The sequence below is a fragment of the Equus quagga genome, chromosome 16 (genome assembly GCF_021613505.1).
Source record: "Equus quagga isolate Etosha38 chromosome 16, UCLA_HA_Equagga_1.0, whole genome shotgun sequence".
In the NCBI taxonomy this organism is placed as follows: Eukaryota; Metazoa; Chordata; class Mammalia; order Perissodactyla; family Equidae; genus Equus; species Equus quagga.
This window is the reverse complement of record NC_060282.1, coordinates 54,507,625-54,523,728: the sequence shown is the minus strand read 5'-3', so window position 1 is coordinate 54,523,728 and position 16,104 is coordinate 54,507,625. Positions and strand designations below refer to the sequence as shown.

General features: G+C 48.6%; 1 protein-coding gene across 1 annotated transcript; it reads right to left on the bottom strand.

Annotated features, from left to right (window-relative positions):
- Positions 1-10,395: 10,395 nt before the first annotated feature.
- SOX17 (SRY-box transcription factor 17) lies at positions 10,396-13,136 on the bottom strand. Its single transcript, XM_046642317.1, has 2 exons — positions 12,623-13,136; positions 10,396-11,996 (listed from the first exon to the last, which is right to left on the bottom strand). Exons 1-2 carry the CDS (start codon positions 12,927-12,929, stop codon positions 11,083-11,085), a joined length of 1,221 nt encoding a protein of 406 aa, XP_046498273.1. The 5' UTR covers positions 12,930-13,136; the 3' UTR covers positions 10,396-11,082.
- Positions 13,137-16,104: the final 2,968 nt, after the last annotated feature.

Genomic DNA, 16,104 nt, shown 5'->3' with positions numbered 1-16,104 from the left:
GCTTCCAGTCCCTCCACAGGTTCCCTCAGGTAAACAGTCTGTTTGTCCCTTGATGTTTCTTCATTCACCCATTTTAAGTATGCCATCTGTTTCCTGGGAAACCCTGACTGACACAGACACAACTCACTTAATTTCACAGAATATAAAATCTCCATATGCACAGATTTTTTTTTTTACAAGCTTTATTTCCAAATTTACAAAAATGTCAATAACCAAGAACTTGAGAAATAGATTTGAAATGTAGACAATACACAATAAATCTTAGTTAAATGTTTAAAACTAGCTGGAACGAAATAATTTTTGCAGAGAAAAGTGCTTTCTACCATGGTCCATTAATTTTCCACTTTATAAAAATAATCTAACTTAAAAATAACGTGCACATACAGAAAATGGAAAAAGATGGACTTTACATATATCTAAGCAAAGCACATTTTTGCATTGCCACCTTTCAGATGTTAACAATGTTAAATGCTGTTCTTACTGGAATGTTCGTTCTAAGAAAGACTGGAAAGGTTCAAATACCGTGACGTTGTAGTAATACACAGTATACTGGCAACGGAACTCAAGAGGACAGAGCAGAAGAGTTCAAGCCAGCACTCCCAGCTGAGTGGGCCCAGAGAAGCTCAGCGGGCTGGCTCGGTCCGCGCCATTCCAGCGGGGCAGCGCCTCGGGACAGGCGACGGATGCCCGCCCAGCAGGTGCTGCTGCGACTGCACCTGGAAGCCGCTCCCGCCCCCGCCGCCCGCTAGGCCGCCGTAGTACACGTGCGGGGCGCTGGGGGCGCTAGGAGGCCCGGATTGCGGGGCCCGCAGGCTCGGGCCAGGTTGGGGTGCACAGGGCTAGCGAGTGGTTCCGGAGGTTCCGTGTAGTCCGAGGGGTATAGGGGCTTGCCGCCGGACAGTCCCCGGCAGCGGCGCGGCGAAGAAGATCAGATTGGGTGTACACCGTCCAGGGGGGACGTGTCGGGTGTAGCCGTCGAGCGAGGGTGCGCCCAGGCGCTGGTAGTCGCGGTAGTGGCCGCCCATGTACAGGGGCGGCATCGGCGGGCCGGCTGGGAAGCCCTGCTCCGGGCAGGGCCAGCCCTGGTCGTCCATGATCACGAGGCCGCCTAAGGCGGCGGGGGCCTGTCCTGGTCGCCCGGCTGGTCCTACAGGGCCCCAGCGCAGCGCCATCTCCCCCAGGAAGGCCAGTCCTCCGCGCGTGCCCGCCTTGTTCGGGACCGAGTCGCTTCCCAACTCGCAGAGTAAGGACATCTAATAAGCCGGCGGGCAGCCCGCAAATTGGCGCCCCACTTTATCATCTAAACCAAGACAATCCAATAGTGGAGGTTAATATTAACCATTGTGCCACAAAAGGAACACTAGGCACCCCATCAGCCAATAATTATTAGGGCAGACTTCACCACCTCGACCGAATCAGCTCCTTGGGACGCCGTCTCAGCCTGGAAGTGCCAACGCGGCAGCCTGACAGGCCAACACCTGCCCTGAAAAGGCTGCTAACAGAGGGACAATCTCCAGGAACGAGTACTGCCAGCGGAGTTTCCTATCCACCGCTTGGCTGCCGACACCCCTGAGATCCGACACAGAAGGAACCGGTCCTGTAAAAGATCGCACTGAGGGCATGAAGCTTCTGCCCCTTTTCTTTTAGGGTGCAATGTGCCCGCCCACTGAGTCCCCTGTATCTTAAGTGCAGGTACTCTCCGTTCATGTACACAAAAAAAGGATTAAGTCAGGATACAAACTTATATTGGACCAGAGACAGAACAAATGGAAGAGAGGAGAGGACCCCTAACCAGGTAGAGGTTCAGCTTCTAGGAATAGAGGATCGCCAGATATGTACCGTTAACTGAAAAGGTAAGCTGCAGAATAGTAGGGAAAACGGATCCCATTAATGCGGGGGAAAGAAGAGAGAGAAAATCCTACATATTTATATAAGTGTAGATGCAGAGAAAGTGTGCTAGGGAAAACAGGAAAGCAGTCATCAGCTCCTAAGTTCGGACTGGGGCAAGGATAACTTAGTTTTCCCTTGGTGTGCTGCTTACAGTTTTTTGGGGAAAAAACAGGAATTTAAATATTTTAAATAAAGCTATTTACGAAGAAAAATGACATTGGAAAGACGAATATAGTCTGGCCATTTTATTCCTTCTTTAAAAAAAAAACAGCTCTCCCTCAACTTAAAAAAACTGAAAGCAAAATGAGCTCGAACTCTTCGCAACTAAAGGCCACAGCCTCGGCTTTTCTAACAAACTTCAGCATCAAAAAAAGAGCTCAAAACTGCAACCTATCTCGCTTGAAATTCTAAAGCTTTGCACATGTTTCTGAAAGGTGCTGTTGAATGCATTTCCAGTTCCCTTAATGACAGGCAGTTTTATCTGTATTGAGTGTCTCAATTTCTTGCTTGAGAAATGAAGCTCTTTTTTAAAACTTGGAAAAAGAGCATTCGAGTTTTCTTTTTTAGAGAGCTTTGCCTGATTAGAGGACACCTTGAAAACCTTTTCCAAGACAGCAAAATTTCGTGTTCTTTATCATTTACACTTGGAGATGGTTAACAATTTGGCCCTGATCCTTTTTAATTTTACCTCCCGCCCACAAGACGATTCTGCACCTGCCAGTCAATTGTTTCTCCCAGAGGTAAAACTCACTATGCCAGCGAGTTCTCAGAGGTAGAGCCATTGACCCGCCAAGGCGGATTTTCCCGGAGCCCGGCGTCCTCCACTGCAGATGCCCACTCCTCCCTTGTCCTCGGTTCTCAGCGCCTCTCCCCGCTGCGCTCCGCTCCCCAGGCGGCGGGCGCAGCTCCGCGTCCTGCGGGACAGGGGTCCCCGCGCCAGCCGCTGGTGCTCGGCCTTAGCCACACCTTGAAGTCGCCCGCTGCTCGCCGCCGCCTCGCCCTTCACCTTCATGTCCCCGAGGGGCCTCAGCGACTGGGCCCGGGGGCAAGGGCCCAGCCCGGCCATCACCGCGGGCAGCGCGCTCCGGGTATGGGTCTGGTCGTCAATGGCGTATCCCGCATCCGGGCTGCTCATGGCGCTCCAGCCCTGCCCCGCGCCCCACAACCCTCCGCCGGACACGCCGCCTCCCCCGACGCCGGGACGGGGATGGGGGTGGGGTGGGGGAGGGGGAGGCGGAGGGGGCGGGGAGCCAGGGCGGCCGAGGCCGCGCTGCTGCTCCAGTCTCAGGGGCCAGTCCCAGCCCCCGGCGCAGCGCGCGTCCTCGCCGGCCCCGGGGGACACCCTGGGGCCGCCAGGCCTTTTCTGCACCGACGTGGCCCAGAGAGAACCCCTGCTCCAGCCGCCCAGCTCCACTCGTGCGGCCAAGAACTCGGGCGCCAAGCACCGCGACGCGCAGCCGCTCGCTCACTAAAGCACAGCCGAGGGTCGTTGTGCTTAATTTTCCCCTCAACAGAAAATAACGCGCCGACATCAATCCCCTCCCCTCCTCCGAGGAAAGTCAGTCCCGGATGTCACGTTTGGACCTTCTGAAGTCTTGGCGCGGCAGGCAGGCTCCTGAACAGCCCTATTCTAACCCACGAGTCCGATTCGTTTCAGGCCTGTATACCCGCGCTGAGCCGGCACCGGGACTCCAAACGCCTCTGAGCAGGCGCACGACGTCGCGGTCTTCCTCCCCTCCTCGGTACCGGAGTGGCCGTGCTCTCCTTGACTCACACTCCAGGGCTCTTTTCTTTACACCAAACCTATGATCTTTCACTTTGTAAGTTAAAGTCATTGCAGAGTCCTGTCAAAATGTTCCTCTGAATTAATGGAGCCGGAGTGCCGATTCCTGGCGAGGCGAGCGCGGCGCGCTGGGCTTGCAGCACCTCTGCTGCTCGGAGGCGCGCGGGAGGGGATTGCCGCAGCCTCCCCCAGGCTTGGAAGGGCACGGGGCAGGAGGGGAGTGGGAGTGGAAGCTGACCACCGAGCATAGTGTTGCCCCTTTACATGATTTTATTATTTCTCTGGGTAAAGCTTTAGAGAGGCCACTTCTGCTTCCTGGTGGGTCTCAGAAGTGAGTCAATTTAAAGTCACAGCGATGGAGGTAAGCAGCCGCGATTGTCTAGGATTGATTTAAATACTATAAAACTGGATTACCTTTCCATATAACGCGTGCATCAATATTCCTTTTGCTCCCCACCTCCCAAAAAATTCTTTAAAAAAAATCCACCTTCGCAGAAGAGAGTGCGGCACCCAAGACCGCCGGGAAGTCTGGGAGCACCAATATTTTTACGTTTCCCAGCGGGGAGTAAAGACTTTGCGCCTTTGTGATGGAACAAGAAAAAGGGTGTGTAATCCTAGTACTCTAAAAGGCAATGGTAATCAATAGAAAAAATGAGAATAAGGATATAACTACTTTCGGTGGATAGAGGAGTGGAGGAAGTGCTTAGCTATTATAGCAGGAAGTCAGTGTCCAAAACTGATAAACAGAATTAGCAGCACGGGCGTATTAATTAATTAACCACCAGAAGGACAGTTACTAATGTAGATAACGCCCAATAGAACCAAAACAAAAAGGACTGACTGACACGTGGAACTGAGGCTGAGGGGGATGGAATCTTCCTACAACTCTTAGTTTATATCACAAGCTCACCTGTAATGTTGCTTTTTTTGTAAGCAGCTGGATCATTTAAAATTTTTTATAATTGTTAAACGAATAAACAAACACTGTATGTTTTCCTTACCCACAATCTCTTTACTGAAACTACAAACTTGAATTTTTACTTTCTTATTTCTCCCTTCTGTAACCTCACTAAAGCCCTTTTCAGTTTAATATTTTTGGTGTGTGTTTGCACTTGCAACCCCTACTATTGTTTTCAAATGTCCAGATAGAGTTATTAAAATAAGCATAAGAGTCCACTATATAGGAAACAACTACAAAATTGTTCCTTCATTTTGCCACTGTCAATTTTCTTCTCTTCATCCCATCCACCATTACCAGGAGAAAGAAGTAACTTCTGAGGACTGAATGATTCAAAAAACCAACTGTCAAGTTTCAACATTACTTGAAACTACTGGAAGCTGGAATTTATTTCTTAATTTGCTGTCCTCCTTCATTCCACTCTGTTTATTCGGCCTCAAGAATTCCAACTCTGTTCAGTCCTAAAAACATAAGTGACATGGAAATATGATTGAGGACTTGAGAAACTATGATTGGTGGAAGGGCTGGCCTGAAAGGTGAGTGTTGGAAGACTTGATGGTGCATTCAACGTGTCCCAATTAACCGTCTCTTTTAAAGGCTTTGAGATTTGCGTGCAAAATGGGAGTTCATAGGAATTGAGGCATTCTATATGAAGTTCTTCAAGTGACAATTATTTCTATTCTAATTTTCTAGTCAAAGAAGCTGAGCTGTCCAAAGGTCAGAGTAAAACAGGGATGATCTTTGTTTCCAGCAGATATGGTCAATCTCAATGGCTATAAAATTCTCAGTCCACTCATCAAAGCACCAGGGAAAGTCAGTTACTGCTGTCTTCTCTTCAGCAAGGGACTAACAAAATCACATCCCCCACGTCTGCTGGGATGGACAGAGATTCAAAAGGTAGAGAAGGGGGGCACAGGAGACAGCATTTTCTGTGGCCCTGAAAGAGTCCTTTAAGCACAAGCTCATTTGGAGACAGGGCTTGGATCATTATCCCTACTTTTTACAGATGAGCAGACTGGAGTTCAGAAAAAGATTAGTGCCATCTCCAAACTTACAAATCTAAGTTGCTGAGCTAGAGGAACTTATGACTCAAAATACAGATTTTTCTTCTTTTGGAACACGGCCACTTGTGGTGTTATTCAGCCATTCTCTACTCTTTGCTCCAATCGTTTATTCTCTTGTGTTGTTAAGTTTTATGTTCTGACACATTATTCCGGAGAGAGGGATTGTAGCCACTGGTGATTGTCTCGACTAGAAGAGATACAAAGCAGGAACTCCCGATTCCTTCGGGAATCCCCAGTGGAAAACTGAGGGATATACCAACTACCAAGCAAATTACTCAGTCAATTTTCCCAGTACTTAAGAGGTGCCAGGGCAGATACAAAGCGAAAGCAGACAGCACCTGCCCTGGGAGCTCTTCTCGTAACCAGAGGAATCAGACAGACCGGAAAACTGCTCAGCTGGCTGCAAGCTTGCCACAATTCTTTTCCTTGACTAACAAGAGATCAGGTATATGGCAGGGCGCTGACTGCCAGCCGAGTGGGCCTTGGCCATGATCCTAGAAAAAACCAGGTCCACCACACATCTGCTGCTGTTTACGTCTGCTCTTCCCAATCTCCACACAGAGTGTAACTTCACAAATCAGGTTTTTGAGTAACATCACTTTGGGGAATACTTGTAATGAATTTGACTTTGGCAAAGGGTTTAAGACTGACTAAAGTGGAAACAAAAGCCTCAAAGCTAAAATGTCTTCAGCAATTTAAATTTTATTTTCTTTTATTCAGCCAAACTGTTTGGACCCAGGCTGTAGAGAAAGTTTACATTTGAGAAAATCATTGTTATCATAGCAACAACTTATTTAGCACTTACAGCATACTTTGCTAAGAAATTTTATATTGCACTAAGAAACACTATTTTACTATTTAAATACTATTTTGTACTGCACTAAGAATTTTTACCATCCAGTAGCTGGAATAAAGCTTGGAGAATTGCCGGTCCTGAGGGTTCAGTGTTTGTGTAAGGGAGGCAGTGCAAACTGACTTGTTGATTCACATAAAGCGTCCTAATAATTCAGAAGAAAGCACATGGCAACTTTCTCACTAAAAGGAAGGTAGGGATGGGTGCTATAGTGAAAAATTAAGGAAGAGATGCCCCTGGATCCCAGGCCCGAAGACCTGAAGAAATGTTGTCAGCCACAGGCTCATCACATGGAGGAACAGGAGCGGAACACTTCTCTTCCTACTCCAGACGGGGACCCGGAGGGACAGCAATACCACTTTTCTTCAGATGAATATTCTGGACTCAGAAGGAAGCACCTTGTAAGCAGGAAGAATAAATCTGTGCTGAAATAATGGATATAAGATTTCTCTCCCTGTCCGGTATTGTCAAAACAAACCAAAGAGGACTGGGAGAGGAAGGGAATGTTGAACAGCTATTTTGTGACAGGCACAGTTCTAAGTATTAAAAACAAAGTGAAATACGACATTTAAAAATGTTACACACCGACGATATCTTTTGGTTCATAGTACCCCATTCTGTTTTCTCTCAATTCCTTTAGTTTGTATGTGCTTTTCCTGACATCAGCACAAATTTAAAGATCAAGCTGTTGTCTTTTGCAGTGTGATTCAAATTAAATGTACAACAATCTTCTGAGATAAGAATAAGTAAAAGAAATCCTTTCATTGTGATAGCATCTCTTAGCTGGTTGTGTAAGTAACTTACAAGTTTGCTTGTAATTAATCAGGCCAACTCTGGGAGCTTTAATGATGTAGTCACCGTCACAGTGGGGAAGAAAATACCCTTTTATTTCTTATTCTGGGTTCTACAAAGGGGTGTAGCCTTTATGCTGGCATCGAGTCAGGATGTCTCAGCCCAGAAATGGGCTGGATTCCTACCTCCTGACACACTTCTAAAGTACCTCAGAAGTAGACTTGTTGGGTACAGGTGGGAGCAATGTATCCCTTATATATTTGTTTCCAAAATAAGACTGTAAAATTTTGAGACAAATTTAATATTTTTAGAAAAACAATCACTAGCTGGTACCTGTGGTCACTTCATCTGAGTCTGCTTGAGAAAACAAGGGTCTATGCATCTGGTGATATCGCAGAGTCATCCAACCTGAGTCCAAGTTTTACATTCTGGCCTTCACTTGAAAACTGTATTTGTATCTCTGACAGGCCCCAAAGCTCTTTTCCTGATTTTTTTCACCACAGCCCACATTTCTACGCTTAAAAGTAGAGTTATTTAAGGATAATGCTTGTTTCCATAATCTGTTGCTCTGTAACAAAGCTTCCCAAAACTTAGTGGCTTTTAACAACCATCCTTTTTTTAAAAATCTCTCTCACCTGTGGATTGCCTGAGCTCATCTGGGCATTTCTTCTTCTGGCCTCTCTTCAGTTCCAGGCAGATGGTGGCAAGAGGGCAGGCAGGAATCAGCAGGAGGGAAGGTTGAGCCTCTCCCTCTGCCAGGAGTCACAGGGCCTCTCCTCCTCACATGGTCTCTCCACACAGTGTCACCACCTTGGTAACTGGACTTTCTACACAGTAGCTCAGGGTTCCCAGGAGTACAAGAAACAGAATCTGCCAAGCCTTCTGAAGGGTTGGTCCTGGAGCTGGCACAGCATCACTTCTACTTCATTCTATTGGCTTAGAGTAGCAAGTCCAACCCAGGTCAAATGTGGGAGGAGTTTATACAAGGATGTACTCACCCAAGGTGTGGTTCACAGGGCCAACCTGGGAGACCATCTACCACCACCACCACAACTGCACAAAGGAAAAGATCATGCATTCATCTCAGCAGGGCATCATGGGGTTCCTTTACACCTTGACAGAGGGACGTACTACTTCCCGTGTTCCTTGATTCACATGTCATAAGAAGGCAAAATCAGTAACATGAGAGTTCTTGAGATGTCCCTCTGTTTTCAAATATAGGGGAAAGTGCCTCTCTGCTTTGATGCTTGGGTGCCATGCTTCCCAACAGAACTTCTTCACCAGCAAGACTTCTAAATCGGAGGGCTTCAGATTCCTACAACCTTTGGATGGGTTATAAGAGGTCACAAATTGCCTAAAATTATACCAAAATTATTATGCTTGTGCATATGTGCATGTTCCCGGGAGGGGATTCCTAGCTTTCCTTAGACTCATCTAAAGTGAACTCAAACAAGCAAGAGACATCTAAAAGGGCTTTGAACTCAGTGAGCGATGCCCTGGATTTTCACCTCCTGAGGCACTTCTGAAGTACCTCAGAAGCAGGATGGGGGGAAAGCAATGTATCTTTTATCTGTTTCCAAATAAAACAAAAAAGCCATCACTAGCTGGTACCTGAGGTCACTTCATCTGAATCTGCTGAAGGAAAGAGAAGGAATGGACTAGATGCCTCCATCCCCAAGAATTACTGTGAGGACTAATTACCCTCCAGTGGAGTTAAAGGCATTAGAAATGCCTAAATCTTAGCTCTTATTATTTTCCCGCCTGTACCAGGTGAGTGGTTAAGAATGTAACTCAACAGGACTTTCAATTCTTCCCCATAAGTATGCCATTTTCTTCTCTCCTTTCCTCTTTGCCCTATTTATCTCCTTAATTTTGTTAAGAGGCAGCAGCTGAGTGTACAACTGAGTCTCCTTGGGTCAACCAAGTAGGCACTAAAATGCCTGTTGATCTGAACTGGCCGCACAGCCTTGAACCTGAGCCAGCGAGGCCCCTCTGCTCATTTTATCTACTAGGAAGGCTTGGCACATCCTGGGGAAGGAACTCAGGCTGGAAGCAGAAACTGTCTGGGGTCAGAGAATGAAAGAATGTGGAAAAGGGTAAAGCAGTAGATGCAAATAAATTGGATTTGATGGTATGAACTTCATAATTTCAAGTTTTTAAGGTAACCTGTTATGTTTAACAAAGTACTTACCTTTCCTCACTGAAACTCTCTATCCTGAACATTCCTAGCATCCAGGAAACATACATCTAAAAAACATACACCCTGCCATTTCTCAAGAGAATCCAAAAAACCATTCCAGTTCAGACATCCCTCCTCAAGAGAAATGCTTTAAGCTTCCCCTCCCTTTTCTCAACAGCATTTATCAGCTATGGAGAATTATGTAGTTCCTCACCTCTGGGATGCAAGCTCTCCCAGTGCCCATGGATACATCCTGGCACAAAAGAGAACAGTGAACAAATATGTTGTAAGAACTTGTGCACACCAAGCTTTCACCATATATATACTATGTGCCAGGAGGGCTCGGTACCTCCGTTCCTCACTTGCAAAATGGGGACAATGGCACCTAAGCTCATAGGCTTGATCAGGCTCAAACTCGGGACAAAATAGCATTGACGAAAACACGTGGCCCAAGAAATGCCCATTACAGGTCATCTGTACCAACTTATGTCTATTTTTTTTCTTTGCATTTATAAAGCAAGCACACCACATAAAAATCATCCCTGAATCCCTCCAGAGTTTAAGATGTGCAGGTGTCAGGAAATGCAATGGGTCATGTATGCAACTTATGGCAAAACATCCTATTGAAATTATGGATTAAAAGTTAAGGTCACAATGCACATTTTATTTATGTGACTTCTTCAAATTATTTTTAACCCAGCAACACAACTGCCCAAGGTGTAGATATGTGAGAATTGGGAAGTTCAGTGTTGAGAGAGAGTGTAAAGAGTCTTTGTGAAATACAGACAAAAAAAAAAAAAAAATCCAAAAGCCTCTTCAGGCAGGTCTCAAGATTCACAACTGGAAAGCCAAAACTACTTACATGTTCCCCTCTGGTGAAAGTCATATACTAAAACTGAAAATATTTAGACTGTCAAAATTAACTATTACTTTTCACAGACTAATATCACTTGAAATGTATAACATAGGCTCATTTCATGAGGGGTTTTTTTCCCAGAAAAAAAAAATTACATCAAACTTGGATATCTTAATGTTCATTTTTAGGGCTTCTCCTCAAAGTCATTTAGGCCTGCTATTACAAGAGAATGAGAAATTTACAGTAACTATATTAAACGTCGCCATTAAAATATTCCTAATTCTATTAATACTTAACATTGATCTCAAAAACTGGTTGCGTGACAGAGGCACTAACAGACTGAAAAAGATTCCAGATTTTATTTTTTTAGAGTGAAAAAACACACCCAGGACAAGATTTCTTTGATTAATAAACTTTCAGGAAATGGAGCAAGTTGTTCTGGGACACATTCAAAACTGGTAAACTTGAAGTTGGAAACGGAGTTTAACATGCAACAGTGGAAAACAAGTATCTGAACAAATCTTAAAACACAACCTCACATTTTTCTCCCCCCAACTGTTCAAGTGGCAGACAAAATAAATTACCATAAATTATATGCCAAGGCAATTTAAAAACAAAACAACATGAGGCTGAGGATTTCCTTAGCTCCTCCAGGAAGTGTGTAACACTGTGCTTCTGGCCTGCAGGCTTGGTCTATCGGGGACTTGTCAAACGTCAGGATAGTTGCAGTAATATACCGCAGAGCTGGCATCCGACACCACCGAGGAAATGGCCCCGTGGCTGTCGGGGAGATTCACACTAGAGTCATGTCCTTGGTAGGGGAGACCCATCTCGGGCTTGCACACGAAGTGCAGATACTGTTCAAATTCCGTGCGGTCCACCTCCCCGAGGAGCTCAGCGGGCTGGCTCGGGTCCGCGCCATCCCGGCAGGGCAGCGCCTCAGGAGGGGGCGACGGCTGCCCCGGGCCCGGCGGGTGCTGCTGCGGCTGCATCTGGAAGCTGCGCCCGCCCCCCGCCGCCGGCGAGCCCATCGCGCCATAGTACATGTGCAGAGCGCTGGGGGGCGCCAGGAGGCCCGGCATTGCAGAGCCCGCCGTCTCGGGGCCGAGCCGGGGGTGCATGGGGCCGGCGGGTGGCTCCGGGGGCACCCCGTAGTCCGAGGCCTGCGCATAGCTGTAGGGGCCGGCCGCTGGACAGTCCCCGGGCAGCGGCGCGGCGAAGAAGGCCGGATCCGGCTCCACGCCGTCCAGGGGGGAGGTGTCGGGCGTGGGCAGAGGGTAGCCGTCGAGCGGGGGTGCGCCCAGGCCCTGGCAGTCACGGTAGTGGCCGCCCATGTGCGGGGGCAGCAACGGCGGGCCCGCGGGGAAGCCCTGCTCCGGGAAGGGCAGGCCCAGGCCGTCCATGGCCACGCGGCCGCCCTCGGGGCCCAGCGCAGCCGCCTGCGGCTCGGCGAGGCCGTGCAGGAATCCGCCCTCCACCCGCTTCAGCCGCTTCACCTGCTTGCGCCGCCGCGGCCGGTATTTGTAGTTGGGATGGTCCTGCATGTGCTGCACGCGCAGCCGCTCGGCCTCCTCCACGAAGGGCCGCTTCTCCGCCAGGGTCAGCGCTTTCCACGACTTGCCTGCATGGGCGTGGGAAGGGGGAGAAGGGCGCGGGGCTTACTATCTGAGCTCTAGCTCCCAGGCCACACCTGACCACACCTCTCCCCTCCGACCTTCAATTGTGCAACTAGATGGGGGAAGGGGTCAAGTTAAAGAGTGAAAGTATGGGACTCCGGAGGCCTAGGGGGAGTCCGAACACTGGGGCAACACAAGAGATCTAGGGTCCTCTAAGGGCATCCCTACCTTCTCTTAGCCACCTGGAAGCGGCTTTCCCGCTCACCCACTCCGGGTCGTTTGAATAAATGAAAACGCCCTCTATCCGGGAAAGGAGTCAGGGAGCTGGCACCACCAACCCAGCTCGGCGCCAGGGATGCCCCTCGCCGCCGCTCAGCCGCGCTAGGAAGCCGCCTCCCCAGAACCCTTGTGCCCGTGTCCCCGGTCACCAAAGTAATCCGGGCACCGATGACCGAGGCCGAAAGCCCCTTTGCAGAGTAAGGAGAGCGGAGGGCAGAAGAGGAACCTAGGGCCCCAGGGAAAGACGTCGCGGCAGCACACCCCTGGCCTCGGACGCGAGGCCCCCACCCTTTTGCGCTTAAAGAAGCGGCAACGCGATTCGCACTACCCTGGGTCGCGAGCTCGGACTCACCCAGCATCTTGCTCAACTCAGCGTTGTGCAGGTCTGGGTTCTGCTGCGCCAGGCGCTTGCGCTCGTCCTTAGCCCACACCATGAAGGCATTCATCGGCCGCCGGATGCGAGACTCGCCCTTGGCTCGACCCGCGGCCCCGGCGGGCGCCCCGCTGCTCGCCGCCGCCTCGCCCTTCACCTTCATGTCCCCGAGGGGGCTCAGCGACTCGGCCCAGGGGCAAGGGCCCAGCCCGGCCATCACCGCGGGCAGCGCGCTCCGGGTCTGGCTCTGGTCGTCACTGGCGTATCCCGCATCCGGGCTGCTCATGGCGCTCCAGCCCTGCCCCGCGCCCCACAACCCTCCGCCGGACACGCCGCCTCCCCCGACGCGGGGGTGGGGGAGGGGGCGGGGAGCGAGGGCGGCCGAGGCCGGGGGCTGCCCGAGTCTCTCGGGCCCGAACCCGCCGCTGGTGTCCCCGGCCAGTCCCCAGTCCCCGGCACACTGCGCGCGCCCCACCCGCTCTGTGACACTGCGGGCACCCCCTGGCCGCTGGGCCTTTTCTGCACCGACGTGGCCAATGGAGGGGCGGGGGCGGGCCGGGAGGGCGTCCTGAGGTCCACGCCCAGCCACCCGCCGGAGTCCCAAGTCCCGGCTGCAACCCCACGCCTGCCCTTTTCCCCTCCCCCGGCCCCAAGCCCAGAACTACACTTGCCCCCGGGAAAACTGGCTGGAGCCAGGCTCTGGCGCCACGTCCTCTCCGACTGGAGAAGGGGGACCCCTGAAAAACCTGGCGTGCTGCTTGTACCGAAGGATAGAAGTATTTGTCCACGATGGTTCGATCAACACACTAAGCTTCCACTCTTTATTACAGAAGCTAAGGCTGTTTCAGTGGTGGGTGGCCTAGCTTTCTTCCAAGGAACCCCACGGGGGTCTTCTTCAAATGCATTTCATCGAATGCAGTAGACGCTGTTGATAATCAATAAAAAATAATTATTTCCCCGAGGACTCAACTTACTTGTATTATATTCAAACTGGTGTGACGGGGGTAAATTCTAATTTCTAAAATGATTAAATACGAAATGATTTTCTGTAACCAATATCTTGTCATCCTGAAGAATTTAAAGCCTTTATTCATAAGGATGAACTAACCCTTGAAACTTCGTACATGAAGTCAATAATAAACATTACAAAATTTTCTCCTATGTATTCATTAAAAGACGCAAAACAGTTTTTACTTTTAAAAGGTAGCAAAAACAGCAGCAATATTTATCTAAATGCCCGTCTGTTGGAGGAAAGAGAGCAATCCTTTTGAGCAGCAAAATAACTGTAGGTCTTAGGGTCAGTTTAAAGTGGGTCTGGCTCTGGTCTTCACCGGCGTATCCCGCCTCCGGGCTGCTCAAGGCGACCCAGCCCTGCCCCGCGCCCCTCCACCGGCCACGCCGCCTCTCCGACGGGGTGGGGAGCGAGAGGGGCCGAGGCCCCGCTATCTCCTGGGCGGATAATTACCCTCACAGATAGGGGATTCCTATACATTTCTCTAGTTTGGAATGAAAATCTGAGTGACTGTTAAACTTGTATTTAAATCTGGGAAACCTTTTCAGTGGGATTTTTAAATAAGCCCTTATATTGCACTTATTTATGGCACAGCACGCCACACACTGTTCTTAGAGCTCTCCAAACCTTAGCAAACTAGTTTATTCTTGTAGCCCTGTGAGGTGGACACTATTCTATCTTCCAGGAGAGGAAACAGGCACAGAGAGGTTAAGGAACTCACCGAGATCACAGCGTTGGGGAGTGGAATTCATCTCCAGTTGTCTGCTTTCGGGCTTGGAGCTGCCAAAACCAAACTATTGTGTTTGTGTATTTGTGTTGTTTTCTAGGGTAACTAACACAATTTCTACATAATTAGATAACTTTGCAAAGAAATCGCTACATCAATCTCCAGAACCAATTTTCGTTGTTTACAGTGAAGGGGTGATGAAAAACCAGGCTTACACCCGGGATCTGGGAGGTAAATGCTGCAGGGTTTTGGGTGACATTGCAGCGACAAAGTAATCTATCAAGTCTGCATATTCGTGGCATCCATGAAGACAAAGAAACACAGAGCCTTTGGAAAGCCCTGGCCTTCAGTTTCTCTGGCATTGCTATTTCTCCAAAGAACTCTCACGCACTAGTTTTCAGCCAACTTTAATTCTGTGGGACTGTGGCACACTGGCTGCCCTCCCTCACCTTTAGCGGCCAGTCTTTACACACTGGGACAAACTAAGAAAGTAGTTCTAGTTCCTGGGTCTCTGCAGTGCAGACAAGAAAAAAAAACTTAATCTGCTATCGGAAATCAGAGAGAGGTGTTATTTTTAATTGGTTTTGAAGCAGTTGATCTTAAACAAATTTAACTATGTACTTTTCCTTTAAGCTTTATTTTTTTCTGAAAAAAAAAAGGGCTTTAAAATTAAGCATAATTGCATTCCAAATGGTTATATAAGTAAGGAAACTATAGGCGTGTGGAGAACAAATTAATCCAGAAGCACCTTGCTCCACTATGTTTCCTTGGCGATCTTCTCTAACTTTTCCGAATAGTAATAAATATATTTTCAAAGATCTCAAAGCAGAATTTTCTATTAGGGGAAACGTTTTTATGAACTAATAGGAGTTTTCTTAGACTAGAGATTGAAAACTAAACAAGAACGATGCCCATTCTAGAATCCATTTTGTCTATCTAGATTAATCTATTTGACTAATTCCATAAAAAATAAAATATAGGAAATGCAATCCAGGTGTGAGTCCAAAAAACGTATACGCATGGATTTAGCCTTGTACACTTTCCTCATCCTCATGTTCCTCCTTGACCACCTCATTACAGGAAGAGGTGCCAAGAGGGTCTAGAAACGGATGGAGAAGAAAAGCTTGAGGTTCCCCATTATTATTTGCACTTGTTCCTGGAGACTAACGACTGATCTTTGCTGGCTATGATTACTGAGAAATAAAGTGAGAACACAGCATCCATAGGATGGAGTTGGAGGTTCAGATTTGCCCTCCTCCTGCTTCTCATAACACCCTCCCTGGGAGTTATAAAGTAGCAGTTAACTTATATTTACCAGGAAGGAATTATTGTGGCTTTCCAAGACTAGTCCCTTTTATATACCATTACCTACATGTAATTTCTTCTGATCATTCACTTGTCATATATTTTGGGGGGAGGGTGTTGGGGGCCACATACAATAGAAGTGTGTGGACTCTTCTATTTCGGTCTCTTTACTAAACGCCGTGTTGGAAGTCGAGATCAGGACGTTATCAGAGCCAGCCACAAATGCCAGATGAAAAGCAGCAAACATCCGGAGTGACTTCCTGCAAGCCTTGCTTTTCTCAACACGAGAGATTTACGCGCGGGGGGGCGGTGGGGGCCCTAACAAGTTTCGCGAGTAAGAGCCTTGTACACCCGCTCGTGTAGCCGGCCGCGTGCATTCGCATTGCACAGTCCAGGATTTCTGGGCTCCTGGCTACA